The following is a 25,340-nucleotide window of genomic DNA, read 5'->3' as shown; positions in this document are numbered from 1 at the left end:
TCTAACTTTGAAAATAATCTGAAGTTTTAAATTAAACAAGAAGGAAGAATTATATAAGGATGATTTTGGTTAGAGGTTAAGAAGACAGTTGCTATTGCTATTAAAGAATTCTAGAGCATGCTAATATAGAAAATTCGTATCATATGCATGTTATTCAAAACCCCAGAAAAAACCAGCAGACTGGGTTTCTACCACATTACCTCCTGGTCCTTCACTGATGTTGCTCAATCTGAACAATTTGGATGGACAGCATTCAAAATCTCAGAATTATAGATACACAAAAGTATAAAAATATTTTTAAATTAAAATTAATGAAACAAAGCTTGTGAAAATAACACCAGAGGTGTTATTTTTTTCCTCATAATGTTTGTTTGCATTCTTGCATTCTGGCCAGTGGGTGCTAAATAAATGGTTGTACTGCTCCCCTGAGCACCATTGATGAGTGCAGACAGGGAAGAAAAAAGCCCTGACTCTGGTTGTGATGACATATTTAATATTTATAGAAGTTACTATTTTATTCTAACTTTATAAAATATATATACCAAGAAAAAATCCCCAAACTCTTACTACCTACATAACTAATAATCCTTGAAGCAAATGTCTACTAAAGTAAAAACTATCGTAGAGCCAGCATTAGACAGCAACAATGGCAACTGCATAGGGAAAAGGAAATCAACAAGTGTTTTAAAAACTTATGAATGGAAAATTATGTATGTAAGTAATCATTTTGCACAAAGCAAGCAATGCTGTTAGTCACAGCTAATCACCACAGCATGCATAAATGCACAAAGCACAAATAAATGTAATGATTTTTTAAATTCCAAGAGCATAAAGTTTTCAAACAAAGCAAAAAGCAACTAATTTTAAGGAAAAGAAAATAATATTAAAGGCACCCTACCTTTCTTTTTGCCTGTGAAATTCCCTAAAAATCAGGGAAAAGATACTATTCAAAAGGAGTCTTTGAGTCAAAAATATTTGACTTAATAAAAGACACTTCCTTTCTTAAAGCAAATCCCTTCATTCATTTTAAGAACTAAAGACACTGGTAAATAGTATTTTCATAAAACAGAAATTATTTGGTTCCTTATTTTTTCTGATTCATGCAGAGCATCTCCAGAATATTCCCAAGATGACGATATTTCATACATATCATTTCAATTTTAAATTTATTGTGACATTTAGTAAATCATGTTATGCAGAACATCAAAGGTTTTTCTTTTTTAAATTGAAAAGAACCTGTCAAATGGAGTCACACTAAGTACTTCTTACCCCAATTAGAGACCATAGAATACATAAGTACTTCAAGAAGTAACAGCCTTTAAATTCTTAAGGAAAAAAAGGAAGAAGCAAAAACAAATAAATGAAATACAAAGTCATATACTAAATAATATGTAGTCACATGGCAATGAGATCTGTAGAAGCCTAAAATACATAAACAAAACATTTTGAAATTTCTTTCACTCAAGTCTTCAAAATCAGCCATCGCTCATAATGAATGCCTCCTTAAAAATTTTTCTACAGATATTAATTTTCATTCAATTAAATGACAGAATAATTTTAAGAGATTCACTAAAGTCAAGCAACCAGAGACAACCAAAAAAAAAATCTTTTACCTGAGAAAGATATCGCCGGTAATCTTGCCGAAGTTCCTCTTTGAGTTTATGTTTTTTTCGTTCATATTCTTCTCCAAGAGGGAGACTCAAGCCATAGTCACCTGAAAGTTTAGCATCATTAAATATCATTGTTTACTATTCTGCATCAATACAAAGCAAAAGCTACATCTGGATTTTTATTAGACACAAACAATAAAAAAAGAATTAAAAAAAAGAATTACCATAGGACCAGTAATTAAATGACAGCTAAAAAAAACACCTTCTCTGTATGAGTAGTTGGGTGAAATGCACAGAAAAATAGACTGGTATTTCGATAGTTTTCCTCTCATCCTTTCAGTTTTTCTTCCCATTACAAAAAAAAAAAAACAACATAAGCTGAATTTGTTTGAATATTGTACATATTTCTTTTGCCAATGTACCAAAGTTTCCAAAGAAATCTCCTTCTACAAGTGAGCTTCTAAATTATTCTGATATTTTAAGCTGTGTTAAGCTGTGTTTACCACACAATTGAAAACATACTTCCCAAATGAAAGCACAAGCTGTTTGTTTAGCATGTGAAAAATTTGTTTGCTCCTACGTAACTAAAGAGAATCTTACCATATGATAAAAATAATAATCATTTTTCTCTCCACCTCAGTAGACCCAAAACACATTAGTACTTTTCTGAGATTACTCATTGCAGCTCAGGTCTCATTGCAGCTGCACTCGTAAAATATAATAAAATATAATGCTATGCAAGATGTTTGCTGTTCCCAAAATGCATTTCAAAGTACTTTATATTAAACATTCCCTATCCTGGCAGCCCATCTCTGCAGTCACTTTCACCACTCTCACTCTCCACAGAGTAGTGAATTCCACAAAATCACACAACTAATGAAAAAGATTACAACTGGGAGTGAGTGTGTACTATTATTATTTCATATTGTTCCTCTAAAAGCATTTCTACATCTCATGATCTATGCAAAATTAGTAGCAAGGAGTAAAAGGGAAGAGAGGAAATTCAAGACTTATTATTAGATCAGTCCTGATTTATTGCAGGGTAGTTTGTTTGGCCTGGCTCACGATACATTCTGATTTGTTCTATCCTCATGAGCCAGGAAAACTGTGTGACAGGGAAGAAGTGGCAAACACGAGTCAGCCTGATATTCAGAACCAAAGGACCCAATACCTGATTAAATATCTCCTATGCTATTCTAAAGCAGCCTGCAGAGTCCAACCATTAACCAAAATCTGCACAGGAACTTCTTCCCCAACCTGCAAGTTCCTTTTCTCCTAATTTTGCACATAAGGTAAGTGTGAGTTCCATTTAAAAAAATAATGTACCATTTCAAACTTCAGAAAAGGAGTTATAAAGCAGAATAGAATACAGAAGAAGAAATAGTTTGTTTCAGCTTTGCTCTTGCCTTTTATTTTATGCCTAATTACCATTGAATTAATTCTAGAAAACCAAGAAAAAGATAAAAAGCAACTAACAAGTTGGAGGAAAGATTAATTCAGTGATTTCATAGATGCCACTGAAATTCAGTACCAAAAATAAAGGAGAAAAGGAGTGAGAATCCAGTACTTTGATTCAAATATGTGAAGTGTTCAAACAAAAGGTGGTTTAAAATTAATTTTGTTAGAAAGAACTTTTTCCACCAGAAAAGCACTGAGATAAAAATTATGGGTAGTGATCTGGGGGATTTGAAAACAACCCATTTCAAAAACTTACTCTGAGAGAGCCTAGCAGAGCAAAATCACTCCAGTTAACATACATTCAACCTAATTTCATGCAAACTTTTTCTGAATCCTTCTGACAGAATAAGAGATATACCTTCTTTTTAATTGTTTCTTTTACTTTTGTTTATTCTGTATTTGTTGCATCTATTTGCCATTTCACATTCCATTAACCACAAATAATCACACTGACAATGATTGGTTTTAAATGTTACAATTTTAAATGCATTTTTACAAAAACATTTCCACGTGTGTAATGTTGAGAAATAACTGCAACTTTATTCAGCCTGAACCTCAATATTACTGCTAAAACTATAAAATATACTTCATAACTACCAAGGAACAAGTCCTATCTGATTTAATCCACAGGAAATTACAGTGCTTTAAAGCAGAGCAAGCCAGTAATATCAGCAACCATCCCTTTCAGCACCCAAATGATTATTATAGAAAGTGCTGGGCTTGCCTGGGGTAGTTAATTTTCTTCATAGTAGCTGGTATGGGGCTGTGGTTTGGATTTGTGCAGGAAGCAGTGTTGATAACACAGGGATATTTCAGTTACTACTCACTCACACTTCCTGCTTCTCACCTACCAAGGAGGGGACTGGGGACACACAAGGAGTTGGGAGGGGACATGGCTGGGACAGCTGACCCCAGAGCACAGGGATATTCCATTCCATATGGCATCATGCAAGACTAGGAGGGAGGTTGGTGGGATCTGCTGCTCAATGACCGGGGCACCAGTTGGTGGTGAGCAATTGTTTCACATTTGCATCACCTGTCCTTGAATTCTACATCTTTCTCTTTGTTATTTTCCTTTTCATTACTTTCTTTTTTCAATTATTAAACTGGTTTTATTGCAGCCCATGAGTTTTTTCACTTTCACTCTTTCAGTTCTCTGCCCCCACCCTGCTGGTGCAGAGTGAGCGAGTGGCTGTGCTCAGTTGCCAGTTGGAATTAAACCACAACATGGCAACTCCTACTTTTCTTTTCATTTAAGATCACCTGAATGCCCCTCATCTGTAATACTTCATTGTCTTAGTATATTCAAGTGTCAACAGTTAGGTCAAATTCACAATAACAAACACAACATGACATGCAATTATAGCTCTCCAACAAGAAATAAAACTATTTTAATATTAATAAAGCTTTACTGTCTGCCACAGCCAGTGGAATACTACCTTTTGTGTTCTGTTGTCTGTATCATATGTTTCCTCAGTCAAGAAAAGAATTACCAACACCAGGAATAACCTGCTGAACCAAATAAAACTGCCAAAAATATGCGATAGATACCTTTTCAAATGCTGCCCTCTAACCAAGTTTATCCATTATCACTTCTGGAGGCAAGGAATATTCAATTATCATTTCAAGTACTTTTAAGTGAAGTTTTCCTCTAAAGGTCTTTGAGGAGCTTGCCTGCTGATGGCTGGAAGTTCTATTTATACAACATCCCTATAAAAACCATGGTTTTATTTATGCAGCTAAGACCAGTTCGGACCCACAGATTGACAAGCTCAAGCTCCATCCCACTGGAAGCTGCAGAATTACACCAGAATTACAGTAGGCACAGTATGAAAATTAATGAGGTAATAGCCCAAAGTGTCCACACATGAAAGAGTTAATTATCAACAAGAAATAGGGCGCAGAAAAGCTCTAAATTCTCAGGACAAACCTGAGCTACACAAGTGTAGCTAGAAAAAACAGCAGCGTCTACAGAAGACAAGCAAGAAAAATGAAGAAAAGAACACCATCACACATGTCCAATCAAATGGCCCAAAGAACACAGAGAAAAGAAGAAAAAGGACAATATATAAAGAAAACAGAAATTAAGCTGGTAGCCACATCAAAATAAATCTAACTAATCTTCACCTGGTTAAGATTTCAATCAAAATTAAGTACTTGTTTATTCCTTGCACAAGGAATAACTACATTGTAACAAAATTACAAAAGCAATAGGAACAGTTTAAACTGCCTGAAAGACACTATTTAAAAGAAAAATTAGTTCAGCTGTGTGCATCTTAGCCAAGTTGGACTAGGACTCCTAAGAGGCTGAAAGAAAGAGGCCCTGCTTCCCTGGAATGTACTCTTTTGCAGTAAAGTCCAGATGAAAAATGGAATTTCAAAGATTTTGCTCCACCCAAATACAAGAGGAAAGGACACCTATCAAGGACTGGCAAGCAAGTTTTTTGGGTTGTTCTTCTTTTTTTTTTTTTTTCCTTAATTTGGGGTATTTTTAATGGCCCTACCTTGCAAGAACGAGACAGCTTTTGGCATATTTCCTGCCCAAAAAAAATTTTAAAAAAAATCCTAACTACAAAAAAATCCCATACAACGCCAAGACTTTTGGAAGACTGAAGAATTTTTATGCACTTGAATTACAATGATCATCCTAATGATTAAAGACACAAAGCAGTAATACCCTTCTAAAAATTGTCAAAGGTAATGAAATGCTACTTAACTATACAAGACATAATAAAAAAAATATACTACTATACCTGAAGGATAGTTCTGTTGACTATTTGGAGGTATATTTTCTTTAGCCATGGAGATTAACATCTTGCTAGTTTCAGAAAGCTTCTCTGATTCCTTATTCTGAAAACAAAACAAAATGCCTTACTGCATGACAAAGTAGAGGAAATATCACATAAATGAACAACATTTGTAATGTAATTATTAGCACTGGAGAACAGACAGGTTGATAGTAATGCTGGATTGACACATTAAAATTACTATGATAAGAACTTTTTTTTTTGTTATTTGCCTTTTATATTTCATAGTATTTGGAACAGAAATTTTGAGGATGTTTATACCTTCCATTCCCACTCCAACATCCAAGCTCTGGAGTGGGCAGAGGCCCTGCTAATCAGCTTCCCTAGGGAGGGGTGAAGGAGTTATAAAAGCCATGTACAAAACTTTTCTCACAAAACACAAATCTTACCGTGTATGCCTGGTGGAAAACAGGTTTTTAAAAATCCACATAAAGATACAAAGTACTCAAGTAGGAAATTACTTTGAATAGATAAATCTTTAATACATTCTTTAACAACAAATACAGTTTTAAGAGCACAGTAAAAACAAGCTTCAGTCAAGACTTTGGCAACAGAAGTATTTAAATTCAGGAAAGCTTTTTAATACTCTTACCCTCATTTCCATGTAAGGTGGACCATTTTCAAGTTCTGCCTTATCTTGTGCCAACTTGGCCTTCTGGTCTTCAATAAATTTTTCTAAATCATCTGCCATCATTTCTAGGTTACAGAAAAGATGTAGAATGTGGCATTTACATGAGAGCCTCAAAAATGTAAAGCTCAATTATTGTTGCTTAAGACAGCAGTTAAAAATAATCAAATTTCTCCCTCAGAACGATGAGCCTTAAGATATTTGCTGGGTCAACAAAACAACTGACTTGGGAAACCCATCCATGGAGGAGCTACTTGATGTTTCACCAGAGAGAAAATTCAGAGATTCCAGATGACAAGACTGAAGATACTTCTCTAATCTTTTTTCCCTAACATGGTTGAAATATTTGGGGTTGGTTGTTTTAACTGCAAGTCTACCAATGACCCTTCACCACACACTAGCACAAGCTTACTCCTAGTGAGCTCGAAAATCAAAATTAGAAAACACAGAAAAGTAAACATGGGATGAAGGATGAAGGAATCATTAGAAAAATGTACAAAAAGTGCAAAATACATGCACAGTCTAAAATAAGGACCAAATCCCACAATTAATTCTGTGCTTAACTTACTATCATGAGAAGAAATTGCTAAGAAAATTATGAACCTCAAATCACTCCATGCAGCTTAAGCAAAAGGATTGCTTATGCAGGTTCCTGAAAAATCCCATCATATCCAGGATCTAAATTAAGACAGCAGGTTTTTTTGAGGCTAATTCAGTATCTTTATGTGATTGTATGAAGTAATCAAGAGGCCAGTGATAAAGGTATATTAGAAAACAGTTTCAAGAAGAGGATTGAAGAACTTAAAAACAACAGCAACAAAAAAACCCCAAACCACCACCTCAAGAATAATAAGGTGGCCCACAGGTAAACATAAAAATAATGTGTTCAGAGAGACTGGGATAAATTCTCAGTAGAAACAAAAGGGAAATAAAAAATGCACAAATTCTATAAGATAAGGTGAAGTAACTGCATGCTAAATTAATTTACAGAATACATTTGCTTGATGTATTCCTTAGAATGTACTCCTTTAAACTTTTTCTCTTTTTTGATTCATAATATAAAATTATAATATTGTTACAAAGGAGGCAGAACTAGGCCAACCCATTTACAATTCCTAGTGGTAATACAGGACAATCAATGCCGAAAATAAATCCCCCCATCTGATTTGTCCTAAATCTTTAATCTCATTAGTTTTGCACACTGATAAAGGATAAAAGAAACCTGAAAGAGGATAAGTTTCCAGGCATGGTAAATTTTATTTAGCCTATTATGTTACATAACAATAATGAAAAAAACTGTTCTGAAAGGGTGAAACAATGTCATAATAAAAAAATATATAAGTTGGTCTCATCACCTACCCAGTGCTGCACAGTCATCAAGAGGAAAATTACCACACGTAGGAGGCACTGAGAGAAGCCTTTCCAAAAACTCACTGACAGTAAGATCTATATTTCCTATCTCTATTTACAACAGCATTTAAAAACTCCAGCACTGTTTCCAAATCACTGTATAGGAATGGTACCAAACCTATTCTGAGAGCTAGCATAAGGAAAGGAGTCTTTGCAGTCTATTTTCTAACTAGCATGAGGATCACAATTAATATTCCTGCATTCTGCACTCCTATGATATTGCCCAAAAGAGCAACACAATAAATTAAAAACCAAAGACAAAACAGTTACATTTGAACTACACAGAAAATTCAATTGGTGTGAAGAAAGCTGGCAACTCCAGGCCTTGGAGAACACTGAGCTGACTAATGCTACAGCACTGTTGATTCAGCATACCTTTAACACAGCACAGTTGCCTGGAAGTGTAGCCAAATCCTTCTTGGAAATATCTAGACATTTTATGTCTTAACATCCTTCTACTTGACTTGATCTTCTTAAAATATGCATGAGTGCAAACTTTATGAGACAAGCAAAAAGAATATATTATACCAAAAAAGAAAAATTTCTTGGTTATTCTAAGCAAAAGAGTGACAACTTCAATGTGAAGCATACACTGTTAAGTTCCAAAAATATACCAGCATGTAAGCAAATATGCTACTGACTATTAGTCAATTTTATCATCTACTGTACCATGTGAAGAGATCATGACTAATCACAATAAAAATAAAGAACACATTTCTATCTGAGATGAGGGCTACCACAGCCCCCAGGCGTGCAGTGAACTGTCCTGGAGGTGACAGCACCAAACTCACAGGGAACTGTCAACTTCACGCTAACTTCCCATGGCTGCACAAACACACTGAGGCACAGACTGACACCACAACACCATTTCAGAACACATCATTTATTTTCAGTTTAGCAATGTCTTTGAATTCTTTTTGCGCATTTCTGGATCCTTGCAATTACTAGTAAAAGTAGCAGATTCAAAACCAAACTGGGAGATATTGCTCCATGGGCATGTACAGATGCAAAGGGAAAGTCAGAATATGCCCTCAAAATTACAAGGTGTAAGTATATTTTTCTAGCTTTTTGGAAAACAGAGTATTTTGTAAATGATATTTCTAAAAAAATGTTTGATAGCACGTATCTATCAGCCTTTCTTTAGCTCTTGCAACTTTAAATCTTGGATAATTTGCATTCCCAAAACAATGCATAATTCAAAGTGAAATTCCATTAAACATATTGCTGCTATATATTCAAGTACTGTCTGAAAATGTCCCATAAAATATTTTTACATATTTTTTTCTTTCAAGAAGATTTTTGACTTTCATAGCCTCTTCTCCTTATTCAGTTTTCACAAAAGCAACTCTAAGTAATTAGAGTCACCTGGGTAGACTTCAACTTAAGCAAGCATACCAAGCAATAGAAAGCATGCAGATATTCAAGAACAATAAGTCAAGTTTGAACACGAGATTTTCATTGGATCTATGCCCAAAGAGAGTTAACAATGTATGTCTCTCTATTCAAGGTATCCAAAACATCTATGTGCATATGTATTGTATGTACTTTATTTACCTACGTATTGTGTAGCTACTTTATCACCTGAAGCGATGGTTACTGTATTCCATTCTAATCTTTCCCTTCCCCTCCTAATTGTTCAGAGAAACGCACAAAATTTAAAATCAGCATGTACAAGCAGATTTCGTCTCTTCTAAGCCACCATAATATTGAAATATCACCAGGAGCACCGGCAAAATGGCAATTCCTATCCACGTGAACTGCAGCACGGCCGGCAAGGAGGTAAATGCCTTGAAAGAGCAACTGTATGCCACGTTTGGTAATTGTACTTACACGGCTACTAATTGTGTCATTAAGAAACATTGCTTAAAGTTTAACTCAAACTTCCTAAGGAATCAGTACTGACTGCTTCTGTACCCTTGTGAATGGCACTTGGAATAATGTACTTTTCTTTCAAATTCATTGCTGAAAAAGCACAGATTCCAGGGTTTGGCCATTCACAAATAATAAACTCTTGACTAATGCAACGCGACTTTTTGGCAACTGAGGAGGCAATCTATGCTCTGAACAACCAAGCAACAAGTTTCGCGAGTTATTTTCCCTCCACTACAGGCCTTATCTATTTTTCAGAGCACGTAGTTTCATCCGAAAAGACACTAATTTCGAAAAACTTTCAGACCCAGGAGATCAGGTTTATTTTTCCAAGAGCCACAGCTCGGGGAAGCGCCTCTCCCCCGGCCTGCAGCGCTCGCCTCTCTCCCTCCTTCCCTCCGGGGCAGCAGCTCTGGGGCACTCCCGGAGGCCCCGCCGCCCCAGGGAGCAGCTGCGGGGCGGGGATGCGGCACTCGGGGCTCGGCCCCTTTCCGGATCGCGGCGCCGTTGTCAGGCAACGGCCGCACAACAAGCGGCCCCACCGGAGGGCCGGGACCAGCCCAGCCGAGCCCAGCTCAGCCGAGCCGAGCCCCGCCGCCCCCGCGGGGACCCCCCAGACCCGCCGGTACGCCCCGGGCGCGCCCCCGCCCCGTCCCGCTCCGGAGCCCGTCCCGCTGCCCAGCGAACCCCCCTCGCTCCCGCCGCCGCCCGCTCCGGGCTGTGAGCGATGCGGGCGATGGAACCGCCCGGCGGGGCTGCGAGGAGGGTCCCCGAGCGCCGCGCCGCCCCCGCCGCCCGCTCACCGGTACAGGCAGCCGCGGCTCCGCCGGCGCCCCGCGCGTTACTGCCGCCCCGGAACCCGGCGGGCGGCGCCGCGCAGCGCCCCCCGCTGCCCCGGAGGGCGGCGCGACCCGGCTGCCGCCTCCTCCCGGGCGGGGAAAGGCAGCGGGAGGGGAGGCGACGGGACGGCGGGCGGGCCTCCCAGCATCCCGGAGTAGGGCAGGTTCGAAAGGACCACAGAGCGTCACCCGGTCAAACCTCCCTGCTCAGTCAGGGTTACCCTAGCGCACACGGCACAGGATGGCATCCAGACGGCTCCCTCTCCAGGGAGGGAGACTCCACAACCTTTCTGGGCAATCTGTTCCAGTGGTCGGTCACCTGCACAGGAAAGCAGTTCTTCCTCATCTTCGGGGGGAATTTCCTGTGCATCAGTTTTCTTGCCTCTTGTCCTATTGCTTGGCACCTCCCAGCAGAGTCTGGCTCCATCCTCTTGACGCCTCCCACTTTAGATACTTATATACATTGATAAGACCCCCTCTCAGTCGTCTCTTTCTCGAGGCTGAACAGGCCCAGCTTCCTCAGCCTTTCCTTCGCGAAAGTGATGCTCCCGTCCTTTAAACATCTTTGTTGCTCTCCGCTGGACCCGCTCCAGATGTTCCGTGTCTCTCTCGTACTGAGTATCTCCGAACTGGTCACAGTAATTTAAAAAGCATAAGTCAATAAACAAATGGATAAACAGTGAGAAAGGCCTGGGCCCGGCCGGGGTCGGGATTCTGCGGCGCCGCTTCACGGGTCGAGCGGGTCGGGCCCAGCCGCGTGCAGAGCCGAGCGCGGCCGCTGGGGGCGCAGCGCCGCCCGCGCCGGGCCTGCGCGGACCGTACCACTGTCTGTCCGTCCGTCCGTCCGTCCCCCCGCGCCGCGCTTGGTTCCGCCGGCGGCCCGGTGCGGCGGAGCGGGGCCGGGAGAGGGGCTGGGGCCGGGGCCCGGAGCGGGGCGATGGCGGCGGCGGGGAGCGGCGCCTCCGGGAGCGGGATGGCGCAGAAGACCTGGGAGCTGGCGAACAACATGCAGGAGGCGCAGAGCATCGACGAGATCTACAAGTACGACCGCAAGCAGCAGCAGGAGATCCTGGCGGCCAAGCCCTGGACCAAGGAGTGAGTGGGAGCGGAGCGGAGCGGAGCGGGCGGGCGGGCGGGCGGTTTGGGCGGGGAGCACCGGCCTGATCTGAGGGCTCTGCCTTCCCTTCCCTTCCCTTCTGCGGCCTCTGCGCTGCTGCAGCCACCATTACTTCAAGTACTGCAAGATCTCTGCGCTGGCGCTGCTGAAGATGGTGATGCACGCCAGGTCCGGCGGCAATCTGGAGGTGATGGGGCTCATGCTGGGCAAGGTGGACGGGGAGACCATGATCATCATGGACAGCTTCGCCCTGCCCGTGGAGGGCACCGAGACCCGCGTCAACGCGCAGGCCGCCGCCTATGAGTACATGGCTGCCTACATCGAGAACGCCAAGCAGGTAAGGAGAGCTGGCAGGCGGTGTCTGACCCTCCCCGTGGAGATCCTGTGCGTCTGGTGAGCTACAGGAACATCCCTGGGGGGTTGCAGACTTCCTCCCTCCCCCAGTGATGAAGTGCTTGGCCCATTGTCCTGTCTCTCCTCAAACATGAGAGTAAGAACTATGTCAGCAGCACGGAACGCAAGGGCCTGTAAACATTGTCACATACAGATTTCCCTGACTTACTTACTGTAGGTAATCAAAGGCTGGACACAATGATCTTGGAGGTCTTTTCCAACCTCAATGATTCTATGAAAAGTAGTGTATTCTCCTTTCCTTTGTAAGTTCTTTTCATTGCTGAGGAAGTGTTTTTATGGCTGAGGCTGCTGGCTGTGTGAGAGAGTGTTTCTCTAAAATAACTGATACTTCTTTCTAAAAACAGTATGCAAAATTAAATCTATGTGTGCATTGGACATACTTAGTATTTGTAGATCAGAATTATGACATTTATTCTTACCTTCTTCTGAGATCTTAGTGTCCAGCATGCTGCTCTTTTCCATTAAAAAAGACATATTTGTGAAGAAAATGCCAGTGAAGGAATAAATCAGTTTCAGTTGAACTTAATTATTCATATTTATTTTTGGAAATTTAGATTAACAGACTGACTTGTCTGTTTCCCATCTTTGTCACTTTCTATTCAGAGATCCACCTCATATTAAAGCTGACTATACAGTGAAGTTCTCATGTGCAGAGGGATAACAGAAATACAGCTTGGCTCTGATGTGGAAACCAGCACAGCACATCAGGGCATTTGCTGATGTGCCTCTTCAAATACAGGACAATTCTATACTAGAAATAAGAGTTGAAATAACTTTAACTCTCCAGGCTCAAACAGTTTTGATACCCAGTTGACCCACTGATTTTTAAACCAGCTAAAATTAGAAGCCCCTTAGATACTAAGTGGATATAACAGAGGAGTATTTGGGTTCTTTTGGAGAGTTGGACTTATATTCATAGCCTTACATGGAGTTGAAGATATTGAAATGGATGTGCATTAGGCTGAATCATAACATCAGAAAGAGTAAACATAATGCAGAAATATTTATGTTCTGGGGCTTTTTTAAATAATTCATCCCTGTGAGAAAATGCAGAAATAATTCATTCAATCTCGTTTGTTTCCTCTGAAAACAATGTTGTGATGCTAATACTCTTGTTGCAAAAAGTAGGTAACTTGAAGAGATGTCTTTGCCTAAAGATACAGTCATGCTATCTTTAAATGCAGATATATTCATAGAATCCCATTCTTAGGTAGAAATACCAAATTTCAAAGTGGTAAATATGTAGCATAAAATTGTAAACAGTTTGTCTTATGTTTAAAACAGTCCAGGTTTCTGTAGGAGTTCTTATGTGACAGGAAATGTTTATTTTCCCATTGTTTATGTTGTTCGGTTTTGTCTGTAGTTGGTTTGATGATTTTGAAAATGAACTTATGTGCAAATAAAATAACTCAGCTTTCCTGGTGCTCTGGCAGAGTTTTTGGGCTGGCTATTTCATATTTGATTTTGGCAAGCACTTGTTCCTGGAACAGCTCTTTCTACCATTAGGTGCTAGTTAATATATCTCCCTATAGAAGTGCTTTATAGATGCTGCCATTCCAGTTACTTGATTCTCCATGGACAGGAGCTGGTCTTAATGCAGTTCAAATGTATCATTTGGCTTTGAAAAATAACACACGTTCTTTAGTGTTTTGTTGGTCTCTCTCATGGGAGTTGCAAAGAAAATATAAATATTCTTCACCAGTTAAAAAATAAAGTAGGCAGTTTGTGGTGTTCTGTCTCATCGTTACTGGAGCAGCCAGTAAACAATTCCTTAGAGAGGATTACAAAAATTCAGTTCATTGGATGTTTATTCTCCTGGGGTTTTTTGGCTTTGCTCCTTTCTCTTCCAGCATTTTTAGAGATCGCCAGGTGTATTATTTGGAAACTCCTATTTTGAGGTTTTATCTGGGAAAAAGTTGTCCAAAATTCATCTTTTGGCTTTTAAACCTGTCTCTAGGCAATAATTTCTGTCACTTCTGGTGTTTGAAAGCATGCCTTTGAAGTTATTTTTTAAACCTACCACTAATCTAATAGTATATGCCTGTGAGATATGTTACCATACTAAATAATTAATTCTGTGCTGATGGTCCCTACATTATATGAGGTTAGATATACTTGTGTCATATCACTAAGAAATTTCTCAGCCCTGCTGAGCAGCTGCTGCTCACCATCCAGCTGTGTGGAACCTCTTCTCTACTCCAGCTGTCAGTGAAGAAGGAGCTCCAGGCTCCTTGAAGGCCTCTGTGCCATGGCAGCAGCCGCAGCAGAGAATGCCAGTGCCGCTCGTATGGTTTCTAGGGAATATTTCATCATGCATGGAAGTTCCCGTTTATCCTGGCGCGCCTTGCAGCGTGCGGGAAGTGCCGCTGGAGGGCAGCCGGTGCTTTGGGAACGGAGCTGAACGACGGGGCTGTTCCTTCCCTGCTCTTTCTTAGGTGGGACGCCTGGAAAACGCCATCGGCTGGTACCACAGTCACCCCGGCTACGGCTGCTGGCTCTCGGGCATCGACGTCAGTACCCAGATGCTTAACCAGCAATTTCAGGAACCCTTCGTAGCAGTGGTTGTAAGTACTGGCTGGTGGTGAGAACCCTGCACAGCAAATCACGTTGAGGGGAATAATTTTTGGATTTTTGGATTTCTGTCTCTTAGCATTTTAGCAGTGTGTACTTTGTATGATGGAGTTAGATCCACGCTTTAAACTGGTGCCACTCCTTCTGCTTTGCTGGCCACATACTGGGCAAACCAGTCGTGTTGCTTGGCTAGACCATGTTCACTGCATTGTTTCAGTTATGGTATCATTCTTAAGCATTATTTCCTTAGGAAATAATGGAAAATTAGTTTAAAAAATAATTCACTGAAGGTTACTGATACTCCCATCTTTTTAGAGAGTCTTATACCAACAGAAAAAGTACTGTTTATGACAGAACTAACACAATTTGCATTAATTACTTTTCTGAAATAAAATTACTATAAACTTAATTTAAGCCTGTAATAAATAATAAAATGTATGTAATGAGTATTACTTGTATTTCTACAGATTGATCCAACAAGAACAATATCTGCAGGAAAAGTCAATCTTGGAGCTTTTAGGACATATCCTAAGGTAAATAGCTAAAATTACCCAGAATTATCTAGTGTGTGAACACTGAACTGTCTTTAAATGATTGTCTGAGTTTGGTCTGCTGTCCCGTACTGAATGTTCATTCCGAAGGAAAATGTGTCCATACACTTGTTTCTGCATGCCTTTGGATATTGGATTACATTTATAAAGGTTGACTTTTATTTTGGTTTTCATAGAGTTTTGGCAGCATTAAATCAATTACACTGTCCAGATTGTGGAGCTGTCCCAGAATTATGTAGCTCCATATAGCTGTTTTTAATGGATATGGTTGTAGGTAGCATTCATCAGAATTGTTTTATGTTAGGTGTTCTCTGTTTATTTTTAGACCTAAAACCAAATATTAATCACATGTTTAATATGTTGTTATTTGCTTTTCATTTTAGAAAAGGAAGGTTCAAAACTATCTACTTAACTTTTTCAAATAAATATTATGAATCTTCACAAACTGATGTACAAAAAAATTAATTAAACAGTGTGGGTTAGGCTTAAAACTAAGAAATCACATCAGTATTGGAGATCTAGGTCTCCAAAGGAATCCTCTCATGTATACTTCTGGCTGTGCTATTTAATTTCAGTCCAGTGAAGTTCAGGTATATCTTTTAAATACCCAGTTGTGAGTGACTCATCAAGAACTTCAGACAGGCATCCAATAAAACAATTACCAAAATTAATTGCTTAATAAAAATTAAATTTTGTAATTAACAAAAATGATTGTGAGAGGTCCAGGCATTATTTTTGTGTTGACAAAAACATAAGATATATTAGAACAGTTTGTGATTCAGGAGAATATTCACTTCTGGGGGCAAAATCTCTTCATAAATACTTAGAGAATTTTGAACAGGGAGAAGAATCCTGTACCTGAAAACCAAATCACATCTGGAAAATGCAGATGAGAAGCATATTTTTATGGAGTTCTCACAGTGGACTGCAGGCAGTTCTTGCTTAGTCGGTAGCTGTGAATGGCACCATCTTGGCTAAACAAGCCACTGAAAGTTTTAGGTATCTCTGAGGCATATCCATGGATGTTTGTTCCCTCTTCTCAAATCTTCCCTCAAAATTTCCAAGAACAGGTAGAGAAATACTGTCTAAGAAGAAATTTGCCTTTTTTTGATCTAAGAAATTATCTAATCATAGCTTGCCTTGTTACTCATTTGAAAAAACTCAACTATGACCACTAGTTTGCTTTTGATAAACCTACAAATGTAATGACCAGAACACCTAGTAAAGTCAAATGTAAACTTGAGATCCAGGAAAATTCCAAATTTCAGACTACCAAGGGAAATGTCATTTTCTCTAGACAAAAAAGAAAAAAAAAACAACTAAAAACAAGTAGAATTGCATCAACTAGAAAGTTTTTTGTAAAGTTTAGGCATTTTGAAAAGCCTCAGAATTACTGTGTCATTTTTGCCATTTGTTAAATTTTTAGGGCTATAAACCTCCAGATGAAGGTCCCTCTGAATACCAGACTATTCCACTCAATAAAATAGAAGACTTCGGTGTGCATTGTAAACAGTAAGTAACAAAAAAACTAGTAACTTTTTTGTGTGTGTGTGTGTGTTTGTGTTTAGGTTAGTGATTCAATTTGACAAAGTAAATTTCTTGTAGTGTTTCAAATCTTGAAGTTCACTGTTGCTTTAGCACTCTTGGTTTTGTGAAAATGGGGTTAGTGGCATTTATCAGGAGACGTTTAAGGGAGAACCCTGCAGAACAAAGATGAACCTGGCTAAAAGCTTTAGCAGCTGATTTCTGAGCACTTAAGTAGTGATGCCTTGTCGGGTCAGATGTCGATTATCAGCAGGACTGGGGAGGCTGTGATCCCACTGCTCTTCTCAGTAGGGGCAAGTGCTGTACAGATCCTTTTCTTGCATTACTGGGAGTGTTAATTTATAACACCACTAAAGCCTGGCTTTCAAAATAGGTGTGGTAGGATGCAGGATTGTTTGCCTGTTTGTAACATTTACTGCTACCAGGCATTCTTCAAGAAGTTAGAAGTGATACATGCAAAGCTACAATCATCTGTAAGTTACTACAGTATTGAAGAACACAGCAGTTTGTGTGGGGATTGTGTATTAAATCTATATATGAATTACTTATACAGAGAATTGGAACTGGCATTAACCCTAAGTGCTTTGAATTTTTGAAGATATTTGCCATTGATAAGGATTTTTTGAGTTGCATGTACTTTGGATGTGACAGTCAAGCAAGACATACTTAGATGGACACTTATTTTGTTTGCATGTTTGTTTTTAAAGGTATTATGCTTTAGAAGTCTCATACTTTAAATCATCTTTGGATCGTAAATTGCTTGAGCTGTTGTGGAACAAGTACTGGGTGAACACTCTCAGTTCTTCTAGTCTGCTCACTGTAAGTACCACAGTTGAGTGCATTGATTCATTCATGAGCCTGAAAGCCAGGCCCTCTGCTGTAAAATGCTTAATAGAACATTGATAGACATAGACCCCACATTAAGAATCTGTCCAATAAAACAAGAAGGGAAGGTTTTCCTAATCATAAATACTGAAATGTTCCTCATATCTGCTCTGTAAAAGTAGAAGTTAAATTAAATTAAACATGTTTAATTTTACTGAGTTCTGTCTATATATTCAGATTTTGTCTTAAATACTTTTCAACCTTCTATCTATAGAGCACTGCAATGAATAACAGTGTTTAATAAGTAAAAATTTAAGAGAAAATAAACAATGGAACTGTTAAAACTAGGTTACAACAGAAACAGTGCAGGTAAACCTTCAGTGTAACAGCTGAGCATCAAAACCTTTCCTCTGCAGAAGCCAATTTTTTTTCTCTTGGTCAAAACCAACTGAGTTTTACTTACTCCTACTTAACTTGGGGCATGGGTTGAAAGTAATAAAAAGAACCCAATTCAGGCTTTAGGGATTGAGCATTTGTCAGATGTTCAGCTTCTGTTCTCTTAACCACCACTCATGTTCTATATCACTTCAATTGCAGATATAGATTCAAACATGCAGCACTACACTTTTAAAAACGTTTCACAGATGTGGTTTATTTTGTGTACAAATGCTTGAATTTATAGCCTAAATTCAAAATATTGATTACTTTCTTTCTCCTAAGAATGCTGACTATACCACTGGCCAAGTCTTTGATTTGTCTGAAAAATTAGAACAGTCAGAAGCTCAGCTTGGAAGGGGCAGTTTCATGCTGGGTTTAGAGACTCATGACAAAAAGTCAGAAGACAAACTTGCAAAAGCAACAAGAGACAGGTAAGATAACACATCCATGTGTTCTTTGTGTAAAAAGTATTATTTGGTTTTAAACTTTTCTCATGCCTGTAATTGTAACCTGAGAAGATTTAGAGATAAGAATTACGTTATAGATAGAAATGAAAGACTCCAGAAGTCACTAGTTGTTTTTGAAAGGTAAAGAAAATCTTGCCTCTATTAAAACTACAACGAATTTTTAATTTTATGGGGTTTGGAATAAATTTAACTCCAGTTTATTAAACAAAAAAGTTGTAAAATTCCATCTGTATCTGGCAAACAGAAAAATGTTTTCTCTCTAATGCAAAATTGTAACTTTGCTAGAAATTAGCACATTTTTATGGTCAATCAGGTTGAAACTCACAGTAAGTGAAATTATGGTATGGAACATGATTTTAAGAACTTCTGTTAACAGTCCAGTAAGTTTAGTTTACACTTGTCTAATACTTTTACTAATGTAAAACTATGAACTCTTTTTTTCCTATTTCTTCATTAATGTACCTTTTTTAAGAAATAAGAAAAGCTTGGCTTTTTGCTGTTTGTTTTTTTTTTTTAAGAAGTACCTTACAGATATTCTGGCCTTTATATTTAGCTACCCTGCCTGACAGCAAATACTTGCTGTTGTAAGTTAATAAACTTCTTATCACTAGGTGTACAACATTATTTCAAAGAAGTTGCAGTATTTTCCCTCAGTTTTCCTTATGTTTATTGTTGATCAGCTCTGCTTATTTTGAGCTTTGAAGTACACAAGTTGCTTCTCAGTAATACTCACATCTCTTTCCCAATAGTCTTAAGAATTATATGTGTGCTTAAACTATATCATGTTAGAGTCACCATTTTTCCAAGTAAAATCTTTTAACAGAGGTTAATTGTATCCAACAGCTGGGTTGTTCAAGTACATTGTATTTGGCAAATTTCAGACTTTGAAAACCAAGAAATACTGCACTTTATACAGTGGTACAAACTCAGGTCCATCTATGGAGAAGGCAGAACTCACATGCATCTTAGGAGTATTCTGAGTGAGATGTAGTCATTACATTGAATAAGGAAAGAATTCTGTAGAATCCCTTGGAACAGAGTGCAAAAATTTAACAAAATCTGGGATGTTTGCATTTGCATGTTTTCAGACTTTGAGGGTTTCTGTCCCTCTTCCCCATCACTTTATCTTGCTAACAGAACAGTTTCCTGGTATTCTCTCCCCCTGACACACATTTGTTTATTTTTCTGGAAAGTTAACAGCTCTTACAAGTTTCCTAACAAACATGATCAAGTTGGAGGGGGGTTGACTTTATAAAAGTTAACACTCATTGAATTTTTATATTAATTGCAGAATACATTTGCAGTGGAGTTAATGCTGTTGCTAGCTCACAGCAGCCAGGTTAAGTGATACCTCCCAGTTCCTGTAGGGAAACAGAATAGCAATGCTTTAAAGACATGAGGAGGAGGGAGTTGCTGATAAGTTTGCATTACTGTCTGGAGTCACATAAAACTGACTGCATTTTATTTTCCCCTTGCTCTCACATGTTTACAGTTATTCTAAGAAATAGCTCTTTCTCTGATCATACTACTCAGATCATACTACTTATTTGTTGCAGCAGTTCTAACCATTTTTCTTTTCTGTTTTTATTTAGTCTTCATCAGTAGTTAGTTTATAAACTGTAAGGGATTGGAAGGAATTGTTTTTGTCAAAAATTCTGCTTTCCTGTGCAACAAAAGCTACCGTAGTTCCCGAAACTGAACGTAACACTTTTAGAGATGCATGCTTTTCTTCAATTAGTGATCTTTCCTAACAGAAAAGTCAGTAGAAGGCCTATGCAGACACAGGACAATTAATTTGGTGTCACCTCTGAAGAAATAAGGCTGCAAAGATCACTAAAGGATTGTTAGACATACCTGCTTAGGGAAAACAGTGCTGTAAAGCATTATCATCAAGGTGCTTGCACTGGGCTGTATGATAAGTTCTGTTACTGTTCATGCACATCTCTAAGCCATTTTCTAAGGGAACACGTACATTAGCCAAGTTGTGCTCCAAGCTTGCTTTCCCTAGGATTCCTTTATCTGTATAACTGTAATTTGTCCCTGATTCTCCATGCTTTCAGTCCTGATTCATCTTTTGCATTTCTACAGTCTGGTTTTATTTGTTAGTTTGACACTACATTGCCCTATGGCAGACATTGGGGAAAACTTGCATCAATAGGAATCCTTTCAGCTCTTTGAAGGTTTTGCTTTTCACATTACACATTTTGACCAATAACTGATTTGTTTTATAAACTTTTCTTTAATGTTCCATGTAAAGTTTCTCAGAAGAACCATGGTTACTGTACATTACTGTCCTGGGCTTGGGCAAAGGAGATAAAGGTAGAGAGCAGTGAGAGCCTGCAGGTATTGATATCACCTGATAGTTCCATTCCCCTAAGGATTTTTTTTCTTTGTTCAGATGACCATAGAGCCTACTTGCTATTGTTAATGTAAGGTGTCATAAATTGCAAGACAAAGCTTTCTGTTATTTCTGTGGTTTTGTGTGTACAGTTAGTTTGCTTTTTAAGTAACAAAAAGGTATTGGCAACAATAGCTAAATTGCTGTATGTGACTGTTCCTTTCTGGACAGTTTTTAAGATTCATGGGGTTATGGGCACCCTGAACTTCCAAAACAGCTGGATATCTTCAAGGAAAATGACAGTTCAGTTCAGTTTTTGTCCAACATTGAATTTATGCTTGTTTTTCAGCTGCAAGACCACCATAGAAGCTATACATGGATTGATGTCTCAGGTTATTAAGGATAAACTTTTTAATCAAATTAATATAGCTTGAAGTGCATTATCAGTTGATATGTATCTCCAAAGCAGAAAATACCATCATTTCTTTTGCTTGGACTTGTTCAGTTAGGGAAATGAAGCTGAAGTGGAAAATTATTCATTTAATTTGTAGTACTTTAATATTTCCCACCTGTCTGACCAGTTTTAAAGAACAAAATGTTCCTAAATGTAGTGCAACTTTTTGTTCTTTATCATAAACCAGCTCACAGAATTGTTCCAAAGGAAAATAAATGTGACTTACTGGATTTTGCTCTTAGATATTTATCTCTATTATCCAACTGCAATAAAAGAATTTTGAAACTAAATGTGTGTTTTGGGCCTTGATATTTTTGGCAAATGTTTATCTTCTCTTACTCTTTTTCTTATTGTTCTGTGGAAAAGTTCTGTCTGCACAGATTAGATAGGTAACCTGTGTAATGTAAGAAGTTTGTTTCTCAGATTTTAATATCTGCTTAATTTTAAGAATTGAAATCCCACTTGTTTATCTTTCAACGAGTTATTAAATTTAATGGAGCCTTTCCTGATTGAGGTTTACTGCTCCAGCCAGAAATGGTTTCTTTCACAGTAATGAAACATTTATGCATGGTACAACAGTGTTTTGCTTACAGCTTCACACTCATGATGGACATTTTATATTTCTAAATAGTCAACTATTGACCAGCTCTGCAGTGGAACTCATAACATGGTTAATATACCATTATTCTTCTCCTGTAACTCACCTTCTATTGCTTGTCATAGTCATTTGTTGCATACAAAGGAACAAAATGAAAAATTACCTTTGAAATATGCATTAGGCTAATTTCAGGCCACAGATACTAAATGCATTAATCATAATTTCTGGCTTACAATGTGGTGCTGCTGCAGGGCTGATCTAAGTTTGTTTTGGAGGCTTTCATACTGCATTTCAATAACACAAGATGTTTGGATTCCTTTTAAGTTTTCATCTTTAATCCCAAGTTTCCTGGGGGTTTTGGAATGTTTACTTTTGGGATAATTTATGCTTTATACAATATGCCATTATGCTTTATACCTTAAGTAACTGAGTCTCCTTTTCAACCTTAGCTCTGCCTTGATGTGGATTTTGTTTTTGTTTTGGTCTGGAAATTTTAATAGCTATTACTCATTTAGGCCTTTTCATCCAAAGAGATTCCAGTGGATTTGAAGTTAAGATGCAAGTTATACAATGAAAATTTGTAATTCAGCAGGGAAATGAAGATACCCCAAAGCAGAACTTCATCAAGAGTTTTAAAATAGCAGCATCCAAGTGTATAGGAAAAATATGTTTAATTGTAGCTTGTAAATTTGAGATAATTATCAGATGTGCAATTTGGTAGGAGAACAGTTTCATTCTTCTTTCAGCATGATAGTGGTGGTGGGGAGTCAGTAGAAGAAAGCTGTGGTATTTTAATAAGGTATTTATTTTCTTGGATATTGCACTAGTAGACTTTTGTACAAACAAGCACAGTACGTAATACACAGCAGTTCTTTTTAAGTTCAAGGAAGACAAAGCAAGTGTACCTGGCCAGTGAACTTTTCTTACTTAATTTTCTTCCATAAGTCTTTGAGACTTTAAATTGAGCACACAGCCATTATCCCAGTCAGTGTGTGTTTAGTTTACACAAAGCACCCTGCTTTTGAGAGATATATTCCTAATATGTATCTCTTGTTGCTACTTTGTAGAATTCTCTTTGCATGATCCAAAAGTTTTGCACATCTTGTATCTACCTAAAATACAAAATAATAGTTTCATCTCATATTAGTGTATGACTATATTTAAAATGTCCTTGTTTGTGATAGGAGTGAACTGAATTTTTCTGCATGTAGGCTCACACACCATGTTTTTAGACACAGATGGTTTCAAAATACCAAGTTGTTTTATAAACTGTAGCAATATGAATGCTGATGTTTAAATGCTCATGTGAACAGTTGTCCATTGAGTTAGGTGTCTCCTTACTTGCTGAGCATATGGTGTTACAACTCAGTTTAAAATTGTACATGTAGTGGGGCTGTACCTGCTGCCTGCATAGGATCCTTTGTGCAGTGTTCAGGAACCAGAAGAACAGGGCCTTTGTCTTTGAACAGCCATTTTTAATGTTAGCATTATTCCAAGTTCTGAGATCAGAAAGAATTCCATGCGTTGAGGATCATTACCACAAAGGAGTCATCCCCATCTACACTTACAAACTGGTGTATCCTGAACAATGGAGAATCTTTCATGGATAGATGCCTTAATTCTACCAAGCAGTTGTGGGACTTCAAAAATATTAGTAATAAGGGTATTCTTGAGAACAGTACACGTTGTTCAGATCAATCAATTTGTTGTTCCCCATTTGCAACCACTTTTTATTTAGAAATCAGTTTATGCAAATGAGTGCCACATAATCAGGTAGCTGACAGCTGAAGTAATGCAGTAAGTACTAATGCACATACAGATGGGTTCTCTTTGGTAAGATATTGGAGACAGGCATGCATTCCAAATTATTGAGTGCCTTTTACATTTCAATAAATAAAAATCTTAATGAACACAAATAACTTCTTCATCTAACAGTATTTGCCAACATACTAAACTTACAGAATGCTGAATTGTATTTGAACTTCTTCCCTATCCTGTTCTGTTTTTCTTTTTTGAAGCATACCTGTATGCTCACCTTTCTCATGTGTGCAAATTACATTTTAAAATAATTTATACATACTAATACCACCAAAATCCAAAGAAATACGTGTGTATTTGTGACAATCAAATACAAAGGACTACCCTGAAATTCCTGATAGAATATTGGTTTGCCTTATTGTGAATGGGCTAAGAGCAGAGCCATTCAGATTTATTCTGTGATTACTGGGACAAAGATTATCCTATCAGATATCCTACATAGCTTCATTATCCTATCAGATCTGCTACTCCTTTCAAGTCCCCTTCAAATGTTTGGTAAGGAATGGAATGGCAGCTCCAATAAATTAATTTATTGCCTGAAGATTGAATGGCTTGGCTTCTGTTGCAACCGAACGAGAAAAAACATACAATGTTTTTTCTTGCTTTTTTATTTTTTAAATTTACTGCATGGAGTAATGCATCTGTGAGAGACTGGCTTCTGCTTCTGTTTCCCTGTTGTCCTGTCCTCCAGCCTACATAAAAGGAAAATAGGCAAGAGAAGGTGAAGGGGTGTGGGAAATGCCCTGCTGATGGACCATCTCCAAAGACAGCTGTAGGAATGCTGCTAGGGAGAGCACCTGAACCTGGCCACTTTTTTACCTGTTTTGAATGGATCTAGTAGCTTCCTAGAGCATTTCTAGCTCTATTAGCATGGCATGGAGTGATGAACAATTTTGTTTGTTACCTTTATGTTTATTAGCTTTCATCATATCATCACCTCAGCCTTCTCTCTAAATTGTTACATCTGAGCTTTTTTATGTTGTCATTATAAAGCTGCCACTTTACCCACTTGACAATTTTATTTGCTTTCCATACATCATAAATCCTAATTTGACCTTGACACACAGAACCCAGACCTGCACTGTACTCAATATTTGGGTGCACCAAAATTTTAGGGAGAGGCAAAATAGTTCTCCCTCATTCCCTTGTCTTGCTTGTAAAAAGCTAATGAGGTGATCAGGCTATTTATTAGGGTCAATTTTTTTCTAAATATGTATGAGCTGCATCCAGAAGCTCCCATTCGTATCCTGAAGCACACAGATTTTCAAAACCTCAGCCCTTACTCTGAGGGAAAATGGGAGTTAGTAAATGTTCAGTGTTTGCCTAGATTTCTTACATTAGATACCTACTGAAGAGTGAGCCTTTCTCAAGGCTTATACTAAAGGGGAATTTTAAATAAGAAGCTCAGTACACTGAAGAAAGACAAATTTTAGAATATGTTTCAGTCCCAAAAACTCTTTCTGGCACCATTAGCCACAGGTATCTGGGTTTTGTCACAAACTCTAATCTTTACTCTTAACAAGCAGCCCCACTCAAGTCAAGAAATATTTTTGCTTCGGAAAAAGCTAATAAAAAGGCTGACC

General features: G+C 38.3%; 2 protein-coding genes across 6 annotated transcripts in view; one reads left to right on the top strand and one right to left on the bottom strand.

Moving 5' to 3' along the window:
- CSPP1 (centrosome and spindle pole associated protein 1) overlaps positions 1-10,620 on the bottom strand; it is a 62,831-nt gene extending 52,211 nt beyond the window's left edge. For 2 of the 5 annotated variants that reach the window (XM_066563702.1, XM_066563734.1), the window contains exons 1-5: positions 10,586-10,618; positions 6,468-6,571; positions 5,822-5,918; positions 1,614-1,714; positions 899-922 (exon numbers count right to left, since the gene is read on the bottom strand). In XM_066563702.1, the coding sequence (XP_066419799.1) occupies positions 899-922; positions 1,614-1,714; positions 5,822-5,918; positions 6,468-6,569 (324 nt within the window). In that variant the 5' untranslated portion in view covers positions 6,570-6,571; positions 10,586-10,618. Of the gene's footprint in view, positions 1-898; positions 923-1,613; positions 1,715-5,821; positions 5,919-6,467; positions 6,572-10,585 lie in introns of all 5 variants that reach the window. The other 3 variants (XM_066563717.1, XM_066563725.1, XM_066563710.1) reach the window with 2 other exon arrangements.
- Positions 10,621-11,518: 898 nt separating this feature from the next.
- Positions 11,519-21,631, top strand: COPS5 (COP9 signalosome subunit 5). The gene is made up of 8 exons (XM_066547081.1): positions 11,519-11,716; positions 11,841-12,075; positions 14,588-14,716; positions 15,191-15,256; positions 16,701-16,786; positions 17,527-17,638; positions 18,365-18,513; positions 21,237-21,631. Exons 1-8 carry the CDS (start codon positions 11,559-11,561, stop codon positions 21,319-21,321), a joined length of 1,020 nt encoding a protein of 339 aa, XP_066403178.1. The 5' UTR covers positions 11,519-11,558; the 3' UTR covers positions 21,322-21,631.
- The last annotated feature ends 3,709 nt before the right edge of the window (positions 21,632-25,340 follow it).

The sequence above is a fragment of the Molothrus aeneus genome, chromosome 1 (assembly GCF_037042795.1).
Source record: "Molothrus aeneus isolate 106 chromosome 1, BPBGC_Maene_1.0, whole genome shotgun sequence".
Classification (NCBI taxonomy): Eukaryota; Metazoa; Chordata; class Aves; order Passeriformes; family Icteridae; genus Molothrus; species Molothrus aeneus.
This window is presented reverse-complemented; position numbering and strand designations above follow the sequence as displayed.

What these genes read in the sequence shown, in the direction of transcription:
- COPS5 (XM_066547081.1), top strand. Translation starts at nt 11,559, where the DNA reads ATGGCGGCGGCGGGGAGCGGCGCCTCCGGGAGCGGGATGGCGCAGAAG. An exon ending in CTTTTAGGACATATCCTAAG is followed by an intron (nt 15,257 to 16,700) that starts GTAAATAGCTAA and finishes TTAAATTTTTAG; the next exon opens with GGCTATAAACCTCCAGATGA. An exon ending in GTTCTTCTAGTCTGCTCACT is followed by an intron (nt 17,639 to 18,364) that starts GTAAGTACCACA and finishes CTTTCTCCTAAG; the next exon opens with AATGCTGACTATACCACTGG.